Source organism: Silurus meridionalis, chromosome 6, assembly GCF_014805685.1.
Source record: "Silurus meridionalis isolate SWU-2019-XX chromosome 6, ASM1480568v1, whole genome shotgun sequence".
NCBI classification, from domain to species: domain Eukaryota; kingdom Metazoa; phylum Chordata; class Actinopteri; order Siluriformes; family Siluridae; genus Silurus; species Silurus meridionalis.
In genome coordinates, this window is record NC_060889.1 from 25404441 (window position 1) to 25427032 (window position 22592).

Below are 22592 nucleotides of genomic sequence, written 5' to 3' on the forward strand. Positions count from 1 at the left end.
TCACAGGAATCTCTGATCAACTCACCATGAAGCCAAAGGCCATGATTTTGAGGATGCACTCCATGGAGAAGAGCACAGTGAAGGCAGTGTTCAGGTGCTTCAGTACCATGTCATAAGCAGCCGGAGCCGAGTGATACTGCAGCAAGACACACCAAAACACATTTACACAGTCACCACTGAGCATAATGCTATATCTAATGCGTAAAGATAACCCTAGATCCTTCTTTCCTTCCCTTCTTCCTTCCTTCCTTCCTTCCTTCTTTCTATCTATCCTTCTCTCCTTCCTTCCTTCTATCAATCCTTCTATCTATCCTTCTATCCATCCTTCTTTCTTTCTTTCTTTCTTTCTTTCTTTCTTTCTTTCTTTCTTTCTTTCTTTCTTTCTTTCTTTCTTTCTTTCTCTTTGCATGGCCTGTTTTTCCCCACTACAAATTCTCCAAATTATTTCCAAAAATATTTGCATTCCAAAATTCTATAGATTTCAGCCATTCATTTTTATCATTACTTTTACAACTTTAAATACTACTAGTAATAATGAACTAACAAACAAACAAATACAATTTGAAAATTTAAACAATTAAATAATAAAAGTAAATCAACACTTTTCTGACCAATTAGAACAAAGAATTAAATCTATCTATCTATCTATCTATCTATCTATCTATCTATCTATCTATCTATCTATCTATCTATCTATCTATCTATCTATCTATCTATCTATCTATCTGGTTTTTTTTTTAAAGCAATGGCATAGTAATCGGAGGCACTGTAGTCTAAACTGTTATATTCATGTGATTATACGAGTTGAAAATATTTCTCACCACCTTTGTAACCCAAATACAGTTAATACATCGATGGCTATAGACAGAGCATATTTAAAAAACAAACATTTATATACATCTGATAGTAATCAGCTTGAGATCCAATTAAAGACAAACAGATGCTGCGGCTTTTACAGGATGATGTTGCAGAATAGCGATATAGTTACCTTCATCATGAGGACCACAGTGTTGAGGGCGATCATGACCAGGACTGTGTACTCAAACGAGGGAGAGACAACAAAGTGCCAGAGTCGGTACTGGAGCGTCTGTCGGTTCTGAGGCATGTAACGTGTAAAAGGCTTGGCGCTGATGGCAAAGTCAATGCAGGCTCTCTGAACCAGTCGGGGAGGGAATGTGGTAAGCAGAACAAAATGTTTCATTGCTTTGTTAGTGCTTCTTAAATTACATACTGATATGTTTATATACAAAGCAAAAAATTGTATTGTAATTATATATGTATTAATACTGTATCTGGTAAAAAACTCCACTGCCATCTCTAGCCAGTCTGAATAAATCCTTTTCTCCTTCCTTTGTGTCCAACTTCTCCTACAACTCCTTATATGCCTTTTCCTTGGCTTTCGCCACATCCTTCTTAACCTGCTGCCGCATCTCCTTGTACTCCTGCCTACTTTTCTCATCTCTCTGTCGATCCCAATTCCTCTTTCTCGTTATTCTCTCCTGCACTTCCTCATTTCACCACCCTAGTCCCCTAATACATAATACATTATATAGACAAAAGTATTGGGACACCTGACTTTTCCAGCCATATGCGTTATTTTTCCCAAAACTGTTACCACAAAGTTGGAGGCACACAATTGTATACGAGTCTTTGGATGCAGTAGCATTAAATGTTCCCTTCACTTGAACTAGGAGACCCAAACCTGGTCCAGCATGACAATACCCAGTGCACAAAGGCCCTGAAGATCTGCTTTACTAGGGTTGGAATGGAAGATCTTCTGCTACACATTTGTGATAAATGTAAACACTGACTGCACACCAGACCTCCTCACCTCACCTCCATCAGTACCTGACTTTACTAACAGCCTTGTAGCTCAATGAGCACAAATCTCCAAAATCTAGTGGTACATCTTCCCAGAATGGTGGAGGTAAATTATATCAGTAAATGTGGACTAAATGTGGAATAGGATGTTCAAAAAGCACATACAAATCTTATGCTTAGGTGTCCACAAACTTTTGACAATATAGTGGATCAGAATTTAAACCTTTTAAAGGTTTTTGATCTCATTTATCCTTATGAATGTTTTTCATTTTTTAGTATTTGAAATGCTACTGCTATTGGTACAAAATCGAAGCTCACCTCATTTTTCTCCAGGCTACACTCCTCCATCAATTTGTCCCCTTGCTCCTGGAATGTGATGATGATAAGGGCGACGAAGATGTTGACAAAAAGAAGGGGAAGACTACAAAGTACACCACGTAGAAAATGGACATCTCCATGCGGTTGCCTCGGCTTGGTCCGTGATCCTCCTCGGTCACATCTACGGAGTGCTGGAGAACCCTGGAGCAGCACGCAAACATCTTCATAAACAATATGCCCGAAACGAGTACTTACATTTACATTACATGCTCACAAACACAAATAAAAATGGATTTATTTTCCGTTTTATCTGTTCAATGCGTGTGACAGATGGTCTGAATATATTGCACTAAAGTTGTTCAAGTTTTATGTTTATTGTTCTACATTTGAATGATAATCAGTAAATAAAATGGAAATAGAGCCGCAAAAGCTTCTTCATATTCATATTCAAGGATCCTGGTTGTAGGTGTGTGTGTGTGTGTGATTGTGTGTTACATACAAACTGTGCAATATAAATAGTAAATTTTGATGTTAATTGAATTTTAATGTTGGGATAAAAAATGAATGCTTTAATTAGTGTGAACTGAACAATTCAACAATTTAATTGGTCTCAAATCTAAACAAATTTGTGCCAATCAACGAAAAAAAGGAAAATATCTAAACCTTTAAAGTAAAATCTCCTAAAGAAAATACACGATATGGGCAAAATTATTGGAACACTTGACTTTTCCAGCCATATTTGGTTCTTTCCCAAATTGTTACCACAAACTTGGAGGCACACAATTGTATAGGACGTCTTTGGATGTGATAGCATGGAATTTTCTCTTCACTTGAACTAGTTGAACCAAAACTGTTCCAGCATGACAATGTTCCTGTGCATAAAGCCAGATTCATGAACATATGCTTTACATGGGGTAGAGTGGAAGATCTTGAGTGAACTGCAATAAAGCTCTGATATCAAACCAACTGCGTTACTTCTGGATCAGGAGTTTGAAGGTTCAAGCCTGAGAACTGCTAAGCTGCCACTGTTGGGCCCTTGTGCAAGGCTCGTAACGCTTTCTGCTCCATGGTTGCTGGGTGCTCCAGGGTGTCTGACCCTGAGCTCTGACCCTAGCTTTCAAATGTGCTGGGACATTTGGTCAATTTCACTGTGCTGTAATGTGCATATGACAAATATATGCATCTACTATTGACCACTTGAATGATGAATTGTAAATCTCCAAAAGAAATCTGGTGGAACATCTTCCCAGAAGAGTGAAGATTATTATAACAGCAAACGGGAACTACATGTGGAACGAGATGTTCAAAAAGAAGAATCTCATTGCCAGGTTTCCACAAACTTTGTCCACAAAATGTGTTCTTTATACAGGAGTTACAAATGCCTAATGAACACTAAGCGAACGCTCACCCACAAAACTTGTTTTCTGATCAATTAATAAAGGAGAATTATTATTCATCTTATTCTCTGAATCTGTGAACAGAAAAATGAAATAGAAAAAAAAACCTCCAAACATCTTGAGAGTTTAGGATGATGAGACCACGATGGCAGGACGCCCAGAATGATGTTTTCTTTTGCTGTAAAGCCGTAGCTAGGAGATGAGCTCATGTGCGCTAGAGCTGGTGGGTGGAGTGAGTGTGTACGTACTGTGGCCAGCCTTCTCCTGTGGACACGGTGAAGAGCGTGAGCAGCGCCCACATCACGTTATCATAGTGGAACTCGTGTCTTTTCCACTCACGCTTCTTCACCTCCTTCCTGTCCCGCCCGTAATCGATGTAGTAGCCTCTGAACACACACACACAGGGCCGATATGAAGTAACGCATACACTCTTATATATCAATTAACATTCCTATATATATATATATATATATATATATATATATATATATATATATATATATATATATATATATAGTAAATTGCATTGTGTGTTTGTGGATTTAGAGAACGCGTACGACAGGGTGCCGAGAGAGGAGTTGTGGTATTGTATGAGGAAGTCAGGTGTGTAAGAGAAGTATGTGAGGGTGGTGCAGGACATGTATGAGGACAGTGTGACAGCAGTGAAGTGTGCAGTAGGAACGGCAGACTGGTTCAAGGTGGAGGTTGGACTGCATCAAGGATCAGCTCTGAGCCCTTTCCTGTTTTCAGTGGTGATGGACAGGTTGACGGACAAGTTCAAACAGGAGTCTCTGTGGACTATGATATTTGCGGATGATATTGTGATTTGTGGTGAGAGTAGAGAGCAGGTTGAGAAGAGCCTGGAGAGGTGAAGGTACGTGCTGGAGAGAAGGGGAATGAAATTCAATAGGAGTAAGACAGAGTACATGTGTGTGAATTAGAGGGAGGGCAGTGGAGTGGTGCGGTTGCAGGGAGAAGAGATAGTAAAGGTGGAGGAGTTCAGGTACCTGGGGTCAACAGTGCAAAGTAATGGAGAGTGTGTTAGAGAAGTGAAGAAAAGAGTGCAGGCAGGGTGGAGTGGGTGGAGAAGAGTGACAGGAGTGATTTGTGGTAGAAGGGTATCTGCAAGAGTGAAAGGAAAAGTTTATAGGACTGTAGTGAGACCTGCAATGTTGTATGGATTAGAGACAGTGGCATTGAGTAAAAGACAGGAGCTGAACCTGGAGCTGAAGGAACATGTTTAGTGAGTATATTTAATTATTTTTTTTTATATCTGAGCATAGAAAGGATGGCGTGAATAAATGTGTTGAGCAGATTTTAATTTAGCCTCTTTATATTTATTTATTTATATATTTTTTACAAAAATAATTTGCATTAACGCATTAATTTTGACAGCCCTTATATAATATATATAATATTATCAAGTCTGAATATTTTTGCCAGTCTTTACACTTGATTCTGATTGGCTGGAAGGTGGTCTGTATTCCAAACCAGTTTGTTCCTGTTCTTCCCTTATTAAAGCTCCTCTAAACAGCCCTTATTTTTTTCTCTTTATTGCCATTCATGAGATGGAAATCCAACTTGTCATGTTAATAAACAGCTAAGCACAAATCTTTGTCCTAACGACACTTCCTTGTCAAAACAACCTTTTTTTAGCATGACAAACACTGCATGCAATTGTTCTGTGTACTACACATGCTATTGTTTAGGCTTTCCATAACTCCACCCCTCTCATGTCATCGGTTCATGTGTCAAGGACATGATGGGGTTTTTAATATTCTTTTTATTGAGTCTCTGTATCCTTGAAAAGTCCTGCCAATAACATTAATCGTATATATTAAGTCTTGCAGGATTGTCCATATGAGCATATTTTACAGTACTGTATGAAGTTTACAGTATATATATATATATATATATATATATATATATATATATATATATATATATATATGTGTGTGTGTGTGTGTGTGTGTGTGTGTGTGTGTGTGTGTGTGTGTGTGTGTGTGTGTGTGTGTGTGTGTGTGTGTGTGTGTGTGTGGTTCACAAGTGGAGGGCGAAACTAGATAAAAAGTGGTGGAAGAAGCACATCTGTAGCTGATTCTATTTCAGTGTCCGTAATAATTATAATAATAAAAAAGCTATAATTAGGCTTTGAAACACAACAAAAAACAGAAAAAACCACTTTCTAACACAGAAAACTGAACTCTGTAGACAGCGCCCCAATGTTTTGTACCGTATACGCTGCTACGTTCGCCTACTGTGCGAAACTTCAAATATGTTTACAATTTTGTCGTATCGCTATCATCATCGTAAGAACGCAAAATCGTAAGTCGAACTGTTTTACCTCTGAGACTACCTGTTCTTGATATTAGAATAATGGACATATAGCATTAGAGGACAATGGTGTGTCTCAATACTGGATTCTGATTGGCTTCAAGGTATGAATTTGAACAATCGCAACTGCAGTGCTGGAAGTAGCAGCTCAGTGGTTTCAAGTCTTGTCCATAACCATGTGCTATATATCCATTTATACCATGATCAGTCTGAATACTGTATTCTGCTTTGCTTATAGGTGTAAATATAATCATCCTAGAAAGGGGAAAAAACAGGTAAAGAAGGGATATCAAAAAGAAGGGAATTCAAAAAGAAAAAGAATAAAAAACACAATGAAACTTGGGATAGAGAAGGATGAATAAATGAGGGGCAACAGAGGCACAAGTGTATAAAGTCAGATGATTTTTTTAACAAGGACAATCAATGATTTTGCAACAAGGCAAATAAATGGAAGTCCTAATGAACTGATCTCAATAAACTCTATACTGCTTTCCTCATTTACTGGGTTAATGAGTATTTGTTCACTGGCATGAGTGTTTTTAATTATTTTCAATTAGTCTATTGGTTTTGTGAGACTTGGAGGTCTGAACCGTACCCAGAGTGTCGTTGTATGACACCACAAGAACAGGCAGCTCCTGTCAGTTCCACTACTAAATGAATGCCCAATGTGGGAAGTGGTAGATCGGTGGTCCAGATGTTGGTCTTCTGATCAGAAGATTGTGAGTTTAAATTCCTGGATTCAGGCCCTTGACCCTTAACAACTGCTGTATAAATGAGATGATTGTCAGTCGCTCTGGATAAGGGCATCCGTCAAATACCATATATATAAATATATACCATAGTATTAGTTGCATACAGAGTGAGACTAATTATCTTGATTATCTTACTGAGCTAAATGGATTTTTTTTGCATGTCTGAAAGCTTCATTATTAGTAGAGACACTGCACAGACGCAGGTAATTAATTTCTCTCTCTTTGTCTCTCTCTGTGAATGATTTAGAGAAAAAGTCTAGATCTAATGACCCATGAAGAAAATAACTAACAAAAAAAGATCATAATTTCTATTAAGTTTTGCATTGCAAAACATCAAGACAGCGGTTAGTGCTGGCAAGTGACCATGGTATAAGTGAAATAATTCACATATACAATACAAAATAATTTTAATGTATGTGCAACCGTGGAAAATCCTACACCTTGGTCACTTGCCAACATTTTACAATTATAATGCACGCCTCTTCAGGTCAGGCAGTTCTTCGCCTCCACGTCGTGCATTACGATTGAGTAGTGCCCACCTAACAGCCAGATATTTATCTTATATATATATATATATATATATATATACACAAGGTGGTAGCAAAAAGTTTTAAGACTAGTTTTTTAACACATCAACAGGTGGCAGCACAAGGCTGCACGCATAGTCACAGGGAGCACGGCTCTTTATGAGTCAGTGTCCTTGAAGCGCGTCACCTCTCTGAGCTCTCTTCACATGTGAGTTTCTTGCCGTAAACAACATGATCTCACTTCCGCAACCACCCTGTTTGCCGGATTTTCCTCCTGCGGATTTCGCACTCTTTCCAAAGTTGAAGATCCAGCTCAAAATTCACAGTTTCGACACCGTTGAGGAGATCCAGCACGAATTGCAGAAGATGCTCAACACGCTTCAAGGACACGTTCCAGAAGTGGCAAGAACGCAGGGAGCACTGTATTGCTGTGCAAGGGGACTATTTTGAAGGTGATATTGTGTAAACTTAGATAAATAAAGTACTTTTTTGTCAACAGAACTACTTTTGAAAATGTATGTCTGCCTCTAGTGGTGAAGCGTGGAAATACAACTCAATGGGAATATATATATATATATATATATATATATATATATATATATATATATATATATATATATATATACATAAGATTTATATGCTTATGCTGTGTTACAATTATAGACATGACCTGAGAACATTATACCACAGTGATTGAATTGAGTTCTTCATTACAATTGGTCAGATGGTGTCGAGTCATTTTCTGTAACTCGGACAGCTTTCTAAAGCACTAGCAGTTGCCCGAGCTTTAACATTTACATATAACATTCTGTAGTACCACCCGGAAAGGCTGACATGCCGTAAAAACAACCAGATCCCAGCCACACCAAGCTGCTATTTATGGTCCCTTGAGCAAGGCCCTTAATCCCATAGCTGCTCAGTTGTCTATGTGAAATATATATATGTTGCTTTGGATAAGGGAATCTGGCAAATGCTATATGTAAAAGATATAGTCATATTTTCTTTGAATATTTCGTTCAACTTTGGAAGGAGTCTCCAGTGCAAGCACTTTGCAACAATCAGACTTTATTTTTGTTTTTTAAAGAAAAGGTCTTTACGTGTGTAAAGTGTCATATAGTCTTATGAATGTAGAGAGATAAATCTTTGGCCCAGAAGGTCAGGAGTTCAAATCCCAGCACCACCTAGATGCCACTGCTGGGCCCTTTAACAAGGCCCTTAACCCTCAGCCGCTTAATTCTAAGGTCATCTGACCAAATGCCAGAAAATGTACAGTGATGTGCCACATTTCCTTTAATTCCCTACTTCATATATTCTTTACTAAGGCGAATCCAAATGCTCGGGTTAACTGCCGAGAGTGTGTGTGTAGGATGAACATGTTTGTCACACAAGAATCTCTTGTACTTTCTCAGCAGATGGTTAAATTCCAAACTTATCGTTACTAGATTAAAATACATACACATAAATACAGTTTTAATGATGCTAACTTTTTCTTAAAACCCAGAAAAACTATTTTTGTCAAACGAATAAACAAAAGAAAAGGAATTTTGTGGAATGTATGGGCCTTTTTACAATGTCGACAAGTTAGGTTTGATATTTTTAGCTTCATATGGCAGTATACATTTATATACTGTGTGTGTGTGTGTGTGTGTGTGTGTGTGTGTGTGTGTGTGTGGTATTTACTGGCATTCTCTCTGTGTGCCCATGGAGCCGTCTGTACAATAGAAGAACTTCCCTTTGAACAGCTGAACTGCAATGACGGCAAAGATGAACATGAAGAGCTTGTAGACAATGAGGATGTTGAAGACGTTCTTCAGAGACGTCACCACACAATCGAACACGGCCTGAAAAAAAAAACAACATTTCAAAGCTATGCATATAACTATGAAAAGTCAGTGAATTTAGTCACATGTTCAAAAATACACAACCGAACACACTTTATAGGCCAATGTACTAAAACTTGAAAAAAGTCAGCGTAAAAATAAATCCTGGGCTGAACCACACCCGTACCTTCAGCTTCGGGAGCCTTTTGATGGTCTTGAGAGGCCGGAGAACCCTCAGAACCCGCAGAGACTTAATAGTCTTGATGTCTCTACCTTTGTTGTTTCTGCATTGAAAAAAACCTTACATCAGTCGGACTTAAATCTCATGCACAACACTTTGTCTGTTGTATCATGTGTAGCGCCACCTAGAGTTCTCATCTTTTTACCTTATATAATATAATATTATAGTATATAGTGATAATTAAATAATAAGCAATTACACTATGAAATATAAGACAATAAGCAGAGGTGGACAATAATGAAGTAAATGTTATTTGTTACTGTACTTTAGCAGCTTTTTTCTTTTTTTTGTTACGTATCTGTACTTTACTAAAGTGTTTTTTATTTAGGAAAATTTTGACTTTAACTTTCCTACATTTCAAAGACAAAAAATAAATTTTTACTTAACTATATTTAGCAAAATCAGTCATTCCTTTTTATATATGAGTGGATAAACACTTCAGCAGGATAAGCACACAGCAAGCCACCAATCAGGGTAGAGCCTCAAGAATAACTTCTGTTCATTGATGTTTCATGGTTTTTAGATCTTTATAATGGTATCAGTGTTCATGCAGTGGACTCATCAGATAACCCTATTATTGGTAAATGAAGAAACTGGTTTGTGTGCTTCCTGTTTTAAACGTGTTTTGATTAACTTGGCGGTATCTACTTAGCACCAACATACAGTTCAGCATCAGTTCAACTGCAGTTCAACTACTTTTTAAAGTAGTTGAAAAGAAGATTCATTTGATTAAGCAAAGAGTCTTGTGACAAAAATGATAATATGAACATTGTAGATATAATATATCATAGTACTTTGGATACATGATTACATTTGAAGGGAAATACTTTGTACTTTTACTGAAGAAAAATTTTACAGAGTGTATAGTCTCTACTTTAACTACATGGTCCTGTCCAATTAAGTTACAGCATCATCAATCTACAGTGGATTGTTATGAATCAATGCTAATATCTGACCTTCAAATGACAGTTTTTCCAGCATGACCAACACAACTTGTCTTAGTTTGGTTTCTACATGTGCTATTGGCTATATTCTCCATGTCCCTGCCTCTCTTAAGTAATTGATTTGTTCTCTAAATGTTTCTATCAAATCTGTGGTCTCTAATTTATTTCCTTTTGTGACTTTTTTATCAATTCAGTCCTGAGCCTTGTTTTCAGCTACACGTTTATTCTGTTTTTCTGATTCTCGCCTATATTATTATTATTGTTCATTTTGGATTATATTTATTTAGTGCTGCTTGTTCCACTGATGGAAGAATACCGTATGTATAAAAAAAACGTATACACGTGCATACATTCAAACAGCACTTATACTACTTATACTTATCCTACTGATACTTATACTAACTATACTTATGCTACTTAAAATTATACTTATACAATGTATACTTTATTGATATTTCATACTGTTGATCACTGTTAACATTTGCTTTATGTTCTAAATGTGTATTTTTCATGTATGGCTATGTAAATATTTTTTTGTCTCCACCCCCGCCATGCCATTGGTTTGCTCCCTTGATAGATAGATAGATAGATAGATAGATAGATAGATAGATAGATAGATAGATAGATAGATAGATAGATAGATAGATAGATAGATAGATAGATAGATAGATAATTTATTCATCAGTTCATCCCTTGACTGATTTGTCATATATATATATATATAAACAACACATCATACATAATGACACAATATTATTATAGTGTTATATAAGGTTGTGGATTTGTTGTATTAAAAAAAAGGAGTTCCTGTTATCACTTGCATTATAGCAGCTCCCTTTTCTTTCTTTCTTGGCATTAATACAATAAATAAAAATCTCCCTCTGTTCTAAAGACACCTTAATGTAAAAAGACATAAAACAACAGATTGCCAGCATTAGCTATTCCTTGTGTTTTGCATGTCTCTGCCACTCTCATTTTATTATAAATTTTTTTCACAAGTGTTTTCCGTGTCAAGTGTTATTTTTGATTTATTCCCTGTTGGGTCTCGGTATCGTTGCAAATTCTTGCCAATAGCACTGTGCAGCCATGAGCCTGATCTTCCATCATGCATTTATTTTGGTTTCTTGACTTTTGCCCATGTTATTATCGATTTTGGATTATCCTCATTTAATGCTGTTTCCCTGGGCATTGACCAGCTATGGCTCTGACTTTTAGATTTGTCCAAATAAAGCCCATGATAAACACACACACATACACACGTTATATTAATAGGCAACATCGTAGCCAATAAATGTTCACTTGTATACAACACTGACATTCTAATTTACTTGTAAGCACAGTTACCTTGGAATCACAGTGCTATACTATTTCTCATTAATATTTTCAAACCCAATTCCAAAAAAAGTTGGGACTGGGTAAAATGTATATAAAAACAGAAAGCAATGATTTGCAAATCTCATAAATCCATACTCTATTCAAAATAAAACAGAAAAAAACATATCAAATGTTTAAACTGGGAATATATACAGTATTAAGAAAAAATTAAGATTATTTTGAATTTGATGTCTGCAACACGTCTCAAACAAGCCTCAACAGGTCTCAATTTGGGACGGGGCCATGTCTGAGTAGTATCGCGTCTTTTGTCTGTATATATCAGGGAACTGAGGAGAGCAGTTGCTGAAGTTTTGGTAGAATAATAATGTCCCAATATGCGTCGGATACAAGATTTTAGCTTCTAAACAGTTCTGGGTTTTCTTTGTTGTATTTTTTGTTTCATGTTGCCCCAAATGTTTTCAGTTGGTGAATAGTCTAGTGTTGCAGCTATCATATTCAAAATGACCTTATTTTTTTCCTTAAAATGTTATATTTCCTCAGTTTCAACATTCGATATGTTTTCTATGTTCTGTTGTGAATAAAATATGGGTTTATGAGATTTGCACATCACTGCCTTTACAACTTGTTTGGAATTGGTGTGTTTAAATAGAGCGACAGTGGAATTAGAAAATATGGATACATTCCTAACTCCATTTTTTGCCCATGTCATAAAGATATTCTGGGAAATAGGAAAAACTATGACACCACAATTTGATCACATTTTCAATAGGAAATAACATACACAAGTTTGAACATAGTGTACACTTTGCATCTTTTAGATAAACTTAACCCTATGAACAAAAGCTTTCAAAATGACAAAACACTACACAAAGGCTGCACACGTGAATGTTCCTGTCAGAAATAATGTGTCTTGATACAAAAAAGATATGAAAGAGAAGTGTGTGGCTTTACCCCATAACATTCCTGGCAGCCACAATGAGACAGTCCACAGAGAAAACATAGAGAAAGAGGGACGACAGAGAAAAAGAAGACATTTACAGCAAGAACGAGATTTAAAAAAACAGGAAAACACTGCAGTGACGCATCGAACAAATGTTTTTTTTCCCGATTTTTACACTTTTTGGACAAAAGTATTGGGACAGCTGACTTTTCCAGCCATATGTGTTCCTGAGCACTAAGCCAGCACCATGAAGTTATGATTTGCATGATTTTGAGTGGAAGATCTCCTGTTATAGAGCTCCAAACGTATTGAATACCAGTACCAGACTTGACTACCAAATCTCCACAAACACACTCAAAAATCTAGTGGAACATCTTCCTAGAAGAGTGAAAGGTATAATGATGGCAAATTGATACTAAATGTGAAATGGGATGTTCAAAAATCATATATGAATCTAATGCCCAGTTGTCCACAAACTTTTGTCCATGTAGTGTATATTCTTTCTTTCTCATAACCTGTGAAAGAGTGATATTTTATTGCAATTTTTTTTAAACTGACACCATAGTCAGAGACTGACAGTTACAAATATTATGAAAGAGACATATTTCATAGTTAAACAAATGAAAAGTAAAATTTTAAAATTGACTACCTATAATTCCAACATATCTATAAAATCCATACAAATAGAAATTATTATTAATACATTATTATTAATGGCAATACCTTACACTATATGAAAAGGCAGTTAACTAGAATGACATCGACACAACAATGTAATCTACATGGAAATCCACTCACGTAAGAGCGAAGGCAATGAGAGCTCCAACCACCACGATGAAGTCTAGGATGTTCCACAAGTCTCGGAAATAGGAGCCATCATGAAGAATGAGGCCCTGGTCGATCATCTAACAAATATGAACACTAAGTAAATGAAGCGTTTTCATTGGTTCAAGCCCCACAGTGGCCAAGCTGCCACTCTCGGGCCCTTGAGCAAGGCCCTTAACTTGTTCTGGTCCAGGGGTGCTGTATCATGTCTGACCCCAGTTTCCTAACATCACTGGGATATGCAAATAAGAATTTCTCTATGTTGTAAATGTGACAAGATTTCTTTCTTTCTTTCTTTCTTTCTTTCTTTCTTTCTTTCTTTCTTTCTTTCTTTCTTTCTTTCTTTCTTTCTTTCTTTCTTTACATTACAGTACATACCTTTATGATCATTTCGAATGTAAACACGCCCGTGAACACGTAATCGAAGTAACGAAGTACCTGCACGGAGAGAAAATTCAATAATTAGCCCAGGACATGCTTTTGCACAGTTTATCTTTTTTAACTAAGATGCATAGTTGAGCAAATGAGAAAATAATGGAAAATTAATAAATGAATGAATCATGGAAAAAATTGGTAGAAAACAAATATATCTATTTTATTTTTAATTAAAAATATAATTTTTATTAAAAAAATACAAATAAATAAAGCATCAGTCCTGAAAATAAACTAATGATGTAAAAAAAAAATGCAGATGCAAAAAGTAATGATTTGTGTAAAAATAAACGATGTGAAAAGAAATTTGAAATACATTTTAAAATAAATAAATGAACAAACAGACTAATTAATTAATAAATAAATACATTCATTCATTAAAAAAGGGGTGGATAAATAAATAAATCACATAACAATTATGTGAAATTATGTGCTGATCAGAAGGTCATGACCCAACATCCACCCAACCCCCCGCCGCCACCACCACCACCACACCCCCAAAAGGGTCTCTGCCCGAATGGTATAAATGTAAATGTAAATGTGTACAAATTGCATGTTAAAAAAGGGGGAAAAGTGTGATGAATGAAAGTTCCTACTAGTCAAAGTTGGGTTCCTGAAGGGGATAAGAGTTTAATTTTTTACCCGGTTGCGCTCAGAGTTGGTGCTCACAGGGTCCTCTGCAGCCAGAGCGATGCTGCTAGCCACGATCACAAGCAGAATGGTCATCTCGAAGTAGCGTAGTGTCACTACATAGTGGCAAATTCTCCGTATCCTACAGACAAACACGGATCCGTGTGAACAAGACTTACTCTACTTTTTATTTATTTATTTATTTATTGGCTTCTGAATTTATTTATTGGCTATTGAATATACAATAAATGGCTTTATAACTGTTGTAAAGCTTACGGGTTTTTGCTTTTGAAAATGAACATGCTATCTGGTGCTTCGGGTTTGGCGGCTTTCGTTGGGGCATCTTCATCCAAGTCATCGTCATCATCCTCGTCTCTACTGGTCCTTTCCATGTGAGAAGCTTCCACATCCTTAAAACTGACTGCAATAGATTAGAGATTGGAGACATGGACAATAAACTACTTAATCCAGCGGATGTATACACGGTTCATTGGCTTTTTGCGTGAATATTTGTCTCAGGTATTAAACTGATATTACTAAACAAACAGCGTAGTTAACGATAGCAAATCCGACGTAGCTGATCACTTTACCAGTCATTGGCGTTAACTCTAAAAGTGGCTGCGCAGACATCTCCTTCATAATGCCCGCTTCCATTATCGACTCGCCCTGGTTTAAATAGCAGGCATTGTTCTCATTATCGATGGCTTCCCCTGAGATGTAATTATGCTCTGGAGTATTTTCTCCCCGGTGCTGCGGGCAGAACTCGGCCTCTCCTTCTTCGCCAAGGGCCGTGCAGGTACACTGAATTCCAGACTCTCCCTCGGACACGTCAGATCTCCCTGAAACCTCACACACACCGTCCCTGACAAAAGAAAACAGCACGGGTGTTGTACATTGCAAGCCACAGAGGACAAACACAAATGGGTGTGCAACTGTATATCTTTTTTTTATTGATTTCATCATTTAAATTGTGCTTGAATCAGTGTTTCAAAAACAATCCCTACTAAAGTGAGGATGCTACTGATTGGTTCAAGCAACACAGTGCCCAAGCTGCCACTCTTGGGCCCTTGAGCGAGGCCCTTAACTTGTTCTGGTCCAGGGGTGCTGTATCATGTCTGACCCCAGGTTCTTTCTTGGCCTGTAATGATGGACAGTTTTCAAGAGAAGCCTACACTAAACAAATTGACTCAAAGACAGTATGTACTGGAATTGGCTTCAGTTACTTTCTATGTGGAGTTTATTCTGGTATCGGCTGTTTCTATGTGGGTGTGGGTGTTCTGTTGGGTTTTTTAGTGTTCTCCTCCCATACAAATGCAGTACATAGTGGTGGTGGATTGATTTCGCTAAATTGTGCTTGAATATGTGTTTGCATGGTGTCTCAGGCCAGGGTGTACTCGACTCGACTCGACTTTAGCTTTATTGCCATTCTTCCACATACATAGTATACAACATTACGAAATGTCATAACTAATGGACCAAGGTGCAAAGACTGTGAACAGCAAGAGTAAACATTAGACATAAATAAATTGTGAACATTAAACATAGCAGAGTTAAGGTGCGATACTTCCAAGTCTTGTAAAACTCAGGTTATACCAAAACCCTGAACCATAGACAGATTATTCTGAAAAACATTTGCTTGTCCGGGATGAAAGACAGGAATGTACCTTTTTGGTTCCTTGTCAGGTTGATGGGAGATAATCATCTCAGTGTCATCCGTCAGTAAGCTCTGTCTAGACTGGCAAGTCTCTGCATCATCTCCGCCTTCCTGAAACTGCTCTTCGTCTGTGTTTTTATTCTCGCTCCTGGACTCGCGGTGCCTGTGTCTCCGGTGTCGGCCACCCTGCACGACACCTGCTGCTGCAGCAGCCCGGAACTTGCGTGCCACCCGGTGCCTTCTGTCTGTATTGGAGCGATGAACCCCGACTGAGGATCTGTCCTCCATCCCAGAGGTCATCAGAGACACTGGCTCAGATTCAGGTGGTTCAGGAAGTGGAATCGAGATCGACATGGGTGGTTCGGGTAAAGGCATGACGACTGACATTGGCGACTCGGGCAGGTGTGCTGGACTGGCTTCAGCAGAAGGTACAAGAGTGTGAGCCTGGTGGTGGCCACTCATTGGTGTGCCCATAGGATCCTCAATAGGGCTGTCAAACAGAACCTCGCGACTTGCCATCTGACGCCGCCTGCGCAGCTGGTTGGCACGTTGCTCCCACACAGACATTTTGATCTTGTTGCGTCTGTCACGTCGGTTGGCAAAGGCATTAGAAGAAGGCTGCTCCTCACCCTGTTTAGGCCCCACCGTCTCCTCCTCAGCCTCAGCTGGGTTCGGCCTGCCTCTGTGAATGGCTCGTTTTCTGTAGAGATACGGCCTGCGCCTCCGTCTGCTTCCACAAAAACACAGACTTAGTCACAAAAATAATTAGTTTCACGTACCCAATCGCTATCATTCACAGGAAGTGTGTTTTGTGTTTAATCAGAAAACTTAGAAGTATCAAAACAATGGTTCTTTTTTTTCGGGTTGGAGAAATTCAGAGTTGCTAGAAAAAAGCATTCAAAAAGAGAGGGGAAGAAAAAATGAACGAAAGACCCTAGAAAATTTTTGGCTAGTCAATGAAAAGAACAAATTAAACACATAAACTGTGTGTTGAGAGTAATAGCACGTGTTGAAGAAGAAGTGGAGGAAATGAGACAAAAAGATGAAGATGGAAGATGGAAGGTGGAACAGGTAAAAAGGGGTATAGAGAGAGACAGTGTTACTCACATTGATACGCATTCTTTTGTTGTCCATGTGACCAAATGAATGATTGGTTGGAAATAAGCCATTAGTGTATTTGTACAGCAGACAGACAAAAAACAATCAGAGTGACAAAGACCAAGTCAGGATCACTAACAATGACCAGATTCATTAAAGATATCATTGAGATGTTTCATTTGGCCTACACTTGCTTACTTTCTTTTAAACCAGCTATGCTGTCAATCTGATGTTTTAGTCTAGCAGAGCAACCCCACACACACACACACACACACACACACACACACACACACACACAAGCAAGTTGTCCTATTGGTTTTCGGCTTCCGGATGGTCTCAGATCCTAGAAATACCCAACAGTAAGAGCCTGCAAGACTCAATCCAAGCCAGAGGCCAAAAATCCATTAGGATCCCTGTAGCCACGAAATGTCACTGCACTTTCTCTCACACAGAGTGCACTCCATAGCACGTTTACTGTACTGTACATTTCAGCCCCCTGCGTTCCTTTCCTATTAGCGCTTTCAAAAGCCCAAACTTCAGTGTCACATTCTCAAAGCCAGTAATCCTTTTTCCTAGTTCTTTCAAAAACTTCAGTTCTCGCACGGACAAACCTCGCAATACTTTCTGCCAAATGACGTGGGTTGCGTCGATCGAGAAAACTCAAGACATCGAAATTTTAATTTCCCCCTGAGTAAAGCGCTCATGAGTCGCTAAGGCGGTGGACACATGGCTGTCTAGCCAGGCTTAGAGCCCTGCAGTTTCTTATGCAACAACTTGAAATATCTCGCAACAACAGTACTGACTTTTCTGAGATGTTCGGAAAAGCTGGTCGTATAGTTTTTAACTGTCAGTGATAGTTTGGTCTTTGTCACTCCATAACCATAAACTGACAAGACAATACAATGGTACAGTAGCATCATAATTTTGTGGCATTAACTCCTTTAAGCTGTGCTGAATGCACCAGGCAAAGAGTTTTACTGGAAGCATGGGTCAATAGTTTGAGTTTCATCATCCAAGATGCATGACAACACAATTTATTATCAGGTTAGAGGAGATTTCACACTTTTTTGGTTTGAACATGGGTTAAAGCAGATCGGACAATAAATTGATACTGATTTTTTTTTTTTTATATTTTTATTTTTTTTTCCTTTACTGAATTACAAGAGGTAAAAGGGAACAAGCATGCAAGAGTGCAAGCAGGCAAGCATGCATCATTCTTGGCTCAGGAAATCAGGCTTTTCTGGTACCTCAATTATAGATCCTAATAATCTGCAGGTCGTTTTTAATCGTTTTTATAGTTAAAATCCATTTTACGTGTTTAATGCAAGTATGCAAAGTTACTTCAGGCAAACTTTAGCATATTCTTCCTAACCCTTGACTAACATTATACCTGCATTAGTTATTAATAAGACAGCACAAACTTCAGCTTTAATAAACTTTATTATGTATCGATTATAAATTCTTGATTCTGATTGGTCGGAAGGTGTTAAATTTGCTTATTCTCCCTACTTGTTTTTATGGTAACTATAGATAATCTGAGACTTTTCCGGAAGAAAAACAAAAAAAACCCAACATTTATTTTACATTTAAATTTAGCAAGGACAGAATACTTCTGGTTTCTGGATAACCTCTTGGTAAAAACATATTTTTTTCACATTTATTAAAAAACAACTATTTCGGGAATGATTGATAACAATTATCTTGTTCTATAGACTGTTCCAGGTAAATGCCGTCCTGCTATAGGTGGAGCCCTCTGTCAATCTCAATTAAATCATGACCAGAAATGTCAAGTCAAGAGGCTTTTATTGTAATTTCTACTATACACAGTGGTACACAGTACACAGTAAAAACGAGACAACGTTCCTCTGGAACCCTGGTGCTACACTAAACAACAACAAACAAACAACATAGAGCTACAACACAAGCTACATAAAGTGCATCGAGTGCAAACTAGTGCAAACAGTGCAGACAAAAAACAGTACAGACAGACAGTGCACCATGTGCACCAAATGTACCACACAGGAGACAAGAACCTGAAGATAATCAGCACCCTACAGCCCCTAATGTCATCTTATTTCGGCTCTTGTCGACCCTTGTTGGTTGTGTTTTGTTAGCATAGACTACTTTAGTCAGCTAGTCTTGTTTGGCTGTTTGTTAGTTAGGCTAGCCAACTAAGCTAATTACAGTGCTAATTTTAGTCCCTTTTTCTTAGGTTCATTTCTTTTGCCACTGTCCATGTTCACCTTCCTCTGTAATTGTAGTTTCCCTATCACCATTAATCACCAGTGTTGTGTCTTCTCTATTCTATCATTCATTCATTCTGTAGCATTAAAGCTAATAACCGTACTATCCTATTTATATACACAATTTTTGTCCAAACAACTTCAATTATTTTGGATTATGTATTCACTCTCAGCCTTAGCCTCTGTTGGAAAAGTAGCACAGACCTTCTACAACATTGCATTTGATCAGAAATTGGTAAAAAAAAATTTCATTCTTTAAAAAAAAAAAAAAAACTCTTCCATTCTGCCCAATCATTTATTTATTGATTGATTGATTTATTTTATTATTATTTTAAATACAGAATTTAATCAGTGCATATGAAATAAAAATGCTTTGATTTGCCGAAGTTTGTTTCATCAGTCTAAAATCCGTGTTAATTAGCGTATAACTGTCAATACAGCACTCTCGCCTCTTTTCATTATAATCTTAACTCAGGGTGTAAATATTTGTGCCTGCCATTCACCCTTGCTTAGAATTCTCTCAATGAATCACTGCAGACCTTCTGAATGAATTAAGACTTTAGTCCATTTTAGATCATATTGAAGAGATTTTTCTACTCACAGAAGCAAACAGTGAATACAAGCATTCAGTACTTTACTCGGGTTTATTAATAATGGCTAAAGAAATGCTAAAAAACTGCATTAAATTGAGAAGCTTAAAGTTTCTCCTATTAAGTGTGAAAACACCAAGCAGTTATAGTGAGGCATTGGAGGAAATGCAGTAAAGAAGGATAGCACACAATGTTTATGGACACTAACCCTAAGCACAAAATATTCAATTCAATTCATATTTATTTGCGCTTTTAACAATGAACATTGTCTCAAAGCAGCTTTACCCAGATAATGTGGTGATAAAAATAAATGTTTTTTTTATTAGAGTAAGTTTGTCCCTGAAATACTCTGAAAACTAAGATTCGCACGTCAAAATAACATTTGAGTTGTACCAAATTGGACTTTTTATACAGTATAAAAGCATCTAGAATGGGAAAAGCTCTCTCCAGATATAGTTTTTATGCAAGTATCAATTACGGCAATGTTAAATACGCTGTATGCACAAATTTTCACGCGATTGGAAATTTTTTTAATATAGTTGTATATTTTCCGTATGTGGTCCATATTGTAACTGAATTTTTAAAACACCCGTCCTATTTCAATTCCATGACACCTCAACAATGCTGAACAGACACACCATGCTAGACGTCCATTATCTTGCAATTTACGATCGGCAAGGAACGTTCTACAAGACTTACTCGAAAAGTGACAGACGGATGGCACATTAATAAATGATGCTAGGCTGTATGTAGAGGGTCGTAACAGTTTGATCACAAGAACTTTAAGAATAACACTGCATTCGCTCATCATGCTAACTCCTGCCAGCTAGTTGCAGCTAATGTGCAGTATATCTGGGAAATACAAAGAGCATGAGGCATAAACTTACTGACAGGAGTCATAAACTTACTCAGAGAGGCCAAACTCCCGGCCCTTGTAGCGCTGGTTGAAAAACGCTTCTTCCTCCTCTTCATCCTTTTAATATAGTAAGATTTATTGGATTATGTGTCAGTTGAATGTTTATGCATATAATATAAATTGAAACTATAGGACCTCATGTACCTTTGTAAGCTCCTGGGCATTGGCGAGATTATCCACAGCGATGGCCAAGAAGACATTCAGCAGTGTGTCTGGTCGAATTGTAGTCAAGGAGTGTGGTAAATCTTTTACATCCATAACTGCTGTATTCTTTAACTATTATGGGAATGGGATAAAATTCCTGGATTTGAAGTGATGTTGCCAGAAGATGTATGTTCCAGATATGGTATTGGTCAGTTTCAGAGATATAAAAAAATGAACCTTACATACATGTAAACCACTGATTAAATACACAAAACATAAAAGTTAGAGATAAAGTAGACGTAATCAACTGTGAAAAGACTTTAATGTGACTCTCAGCACAGCAATCTATTCATAAATATAATATTAATGACTCAAACACTGATTGATGTCTATTACAATAATCCTGATCCCAAAACCTTCTTTTACTTCAGAAAAGAATCACACAAATAAGGACATGTGTGTTGTGGTGAGTTTGAGTCAGGAGTTTCTTCCATCATTTCTTCCTCTCAAAATGTTGTGCTTGCTGTTGATCTGATTGGGGACCGCTGTTTGCTTGACAGTTGCTAGGTTTTTATCCGCTCATAAATAAAAAGAAATTCCGCAAAATGTATTTAAATAAAACCCATACAACAGACTGTACCTGTATTGGGAATCTAACAAATTAGCCTTTAGGAGTGTTGTGTATATTATATTGCATTATAACTTTATTTTACCTTCATGAATGGGAAATGAGCTATTTCCCATTTTTAGTGGGATGTAATGTAGGGTGAAGGCAGATTCCAGTAAAGTGTAAAGGGTACACAATAAACTCAAGAAAAACCAAACACAAAATGATGAGACAAAAAGACAAATGCCATGACTTGAACCGTGGAATGAGGATCACAATAACAACCATAAACAACAACAAACCCAAAGACCAAGAGTGAAGTGAATAGTGAAGCACTTATTATGGGGAAATGTGAATCAAGTAGGAAAACAAACCCTTGGTGAAGTGGCTGATGGGAATTGTAGCGTGTGTTTTTAGGTTCTTACAGTGAAGCATAGTGGTGGGATCATCATGCATAGAGTTCCTTGGCCATGCATTCCTTACTTTCTGGCCTTGCTTAGACACATCATAGTGGCCATATTTGTTAGTTACACTATATCGGGACACCTGACCTTCCCAGCAATATGGAGTTCTTTCCCAAACTGTTAAGTAGGAGACCCAAATCTGTTCCAGCATGACAATACCCCTGTGCACAAAAGCCAGCTCCATGACAATGTGCTTAGCATGGGTTGGAGTGGAACACCTTTGGGATGAACACCTTTGGGATGATATTAGAACACTGACCGCACGCTAACAAAATCCAGTGACACATCTTCCCAGAAGAATGGAGGTTATTATAACAGCAAATTGGGACTAAATGTTATATTGAACATCCAAAAAGCACATAGCAGTCTTATGGCCAGGTGTCCACAAACTTTGAAATTGACACCATAGTCTAGACACCATATGCATAAATAAATATATTTATGCATATATTTAAAACAATGCAACTAGCACGTTTAAAGTTTACGATTTATTGGCCTCATGATGTTCTAAAAAAATAAAATAAAATTGTAGGGCCAAGAGTAAAAGTTAAAATGAGTCA

At 37.5% G+C, this 22592-nt stretch overlaps 1 protein-coding gene across 1 annotated transcript in view; it reads right to left on the bottom strand.

Annotated features, from left to right (window-relative positions):
• Window positions 1-22592, bottom strand: part of cacna1eb (calcium channel, voltage-dependent, R type, alpha 1E subunit b) — an 83586-nt gene that overhangs the window by 15682 nt on the left and 45312 nt on the right. The window contains 16 exon segments of the mRNA XM_046851183.1: window positions 26-136; window positions 989-1153; window positions 2140-2231; window positions 2234-2340; window positions 3785-3922; window positions 8830-8990; window positions 9157-9253; window positions 12441-12452; window positions 13228-13334; window positions 13633-13692; window positions 14329-14458; window positions 14593-14737; window positions 14907-15178; window positions 15981-16697; window positions 20810-20874; window positions 20962-21029. Of these exon segments, the coding sequence (XP_046707139.1) occupies window positions 26-136; window positions 989-1153; window positions 2140-2231; window positions 2234-2340; window positions 3785-3922; window positions 8830-8990; window positions 9157-9253; window positions 12441-12452; window positions 13228-13334; window positions 13633-13692; window positions 14329-14458; window positions 14593-14737; window positions 14907-15178; window positions 15981-16697; window positions 20810-20874; window positions 20962-21029 (2447 nt within the window).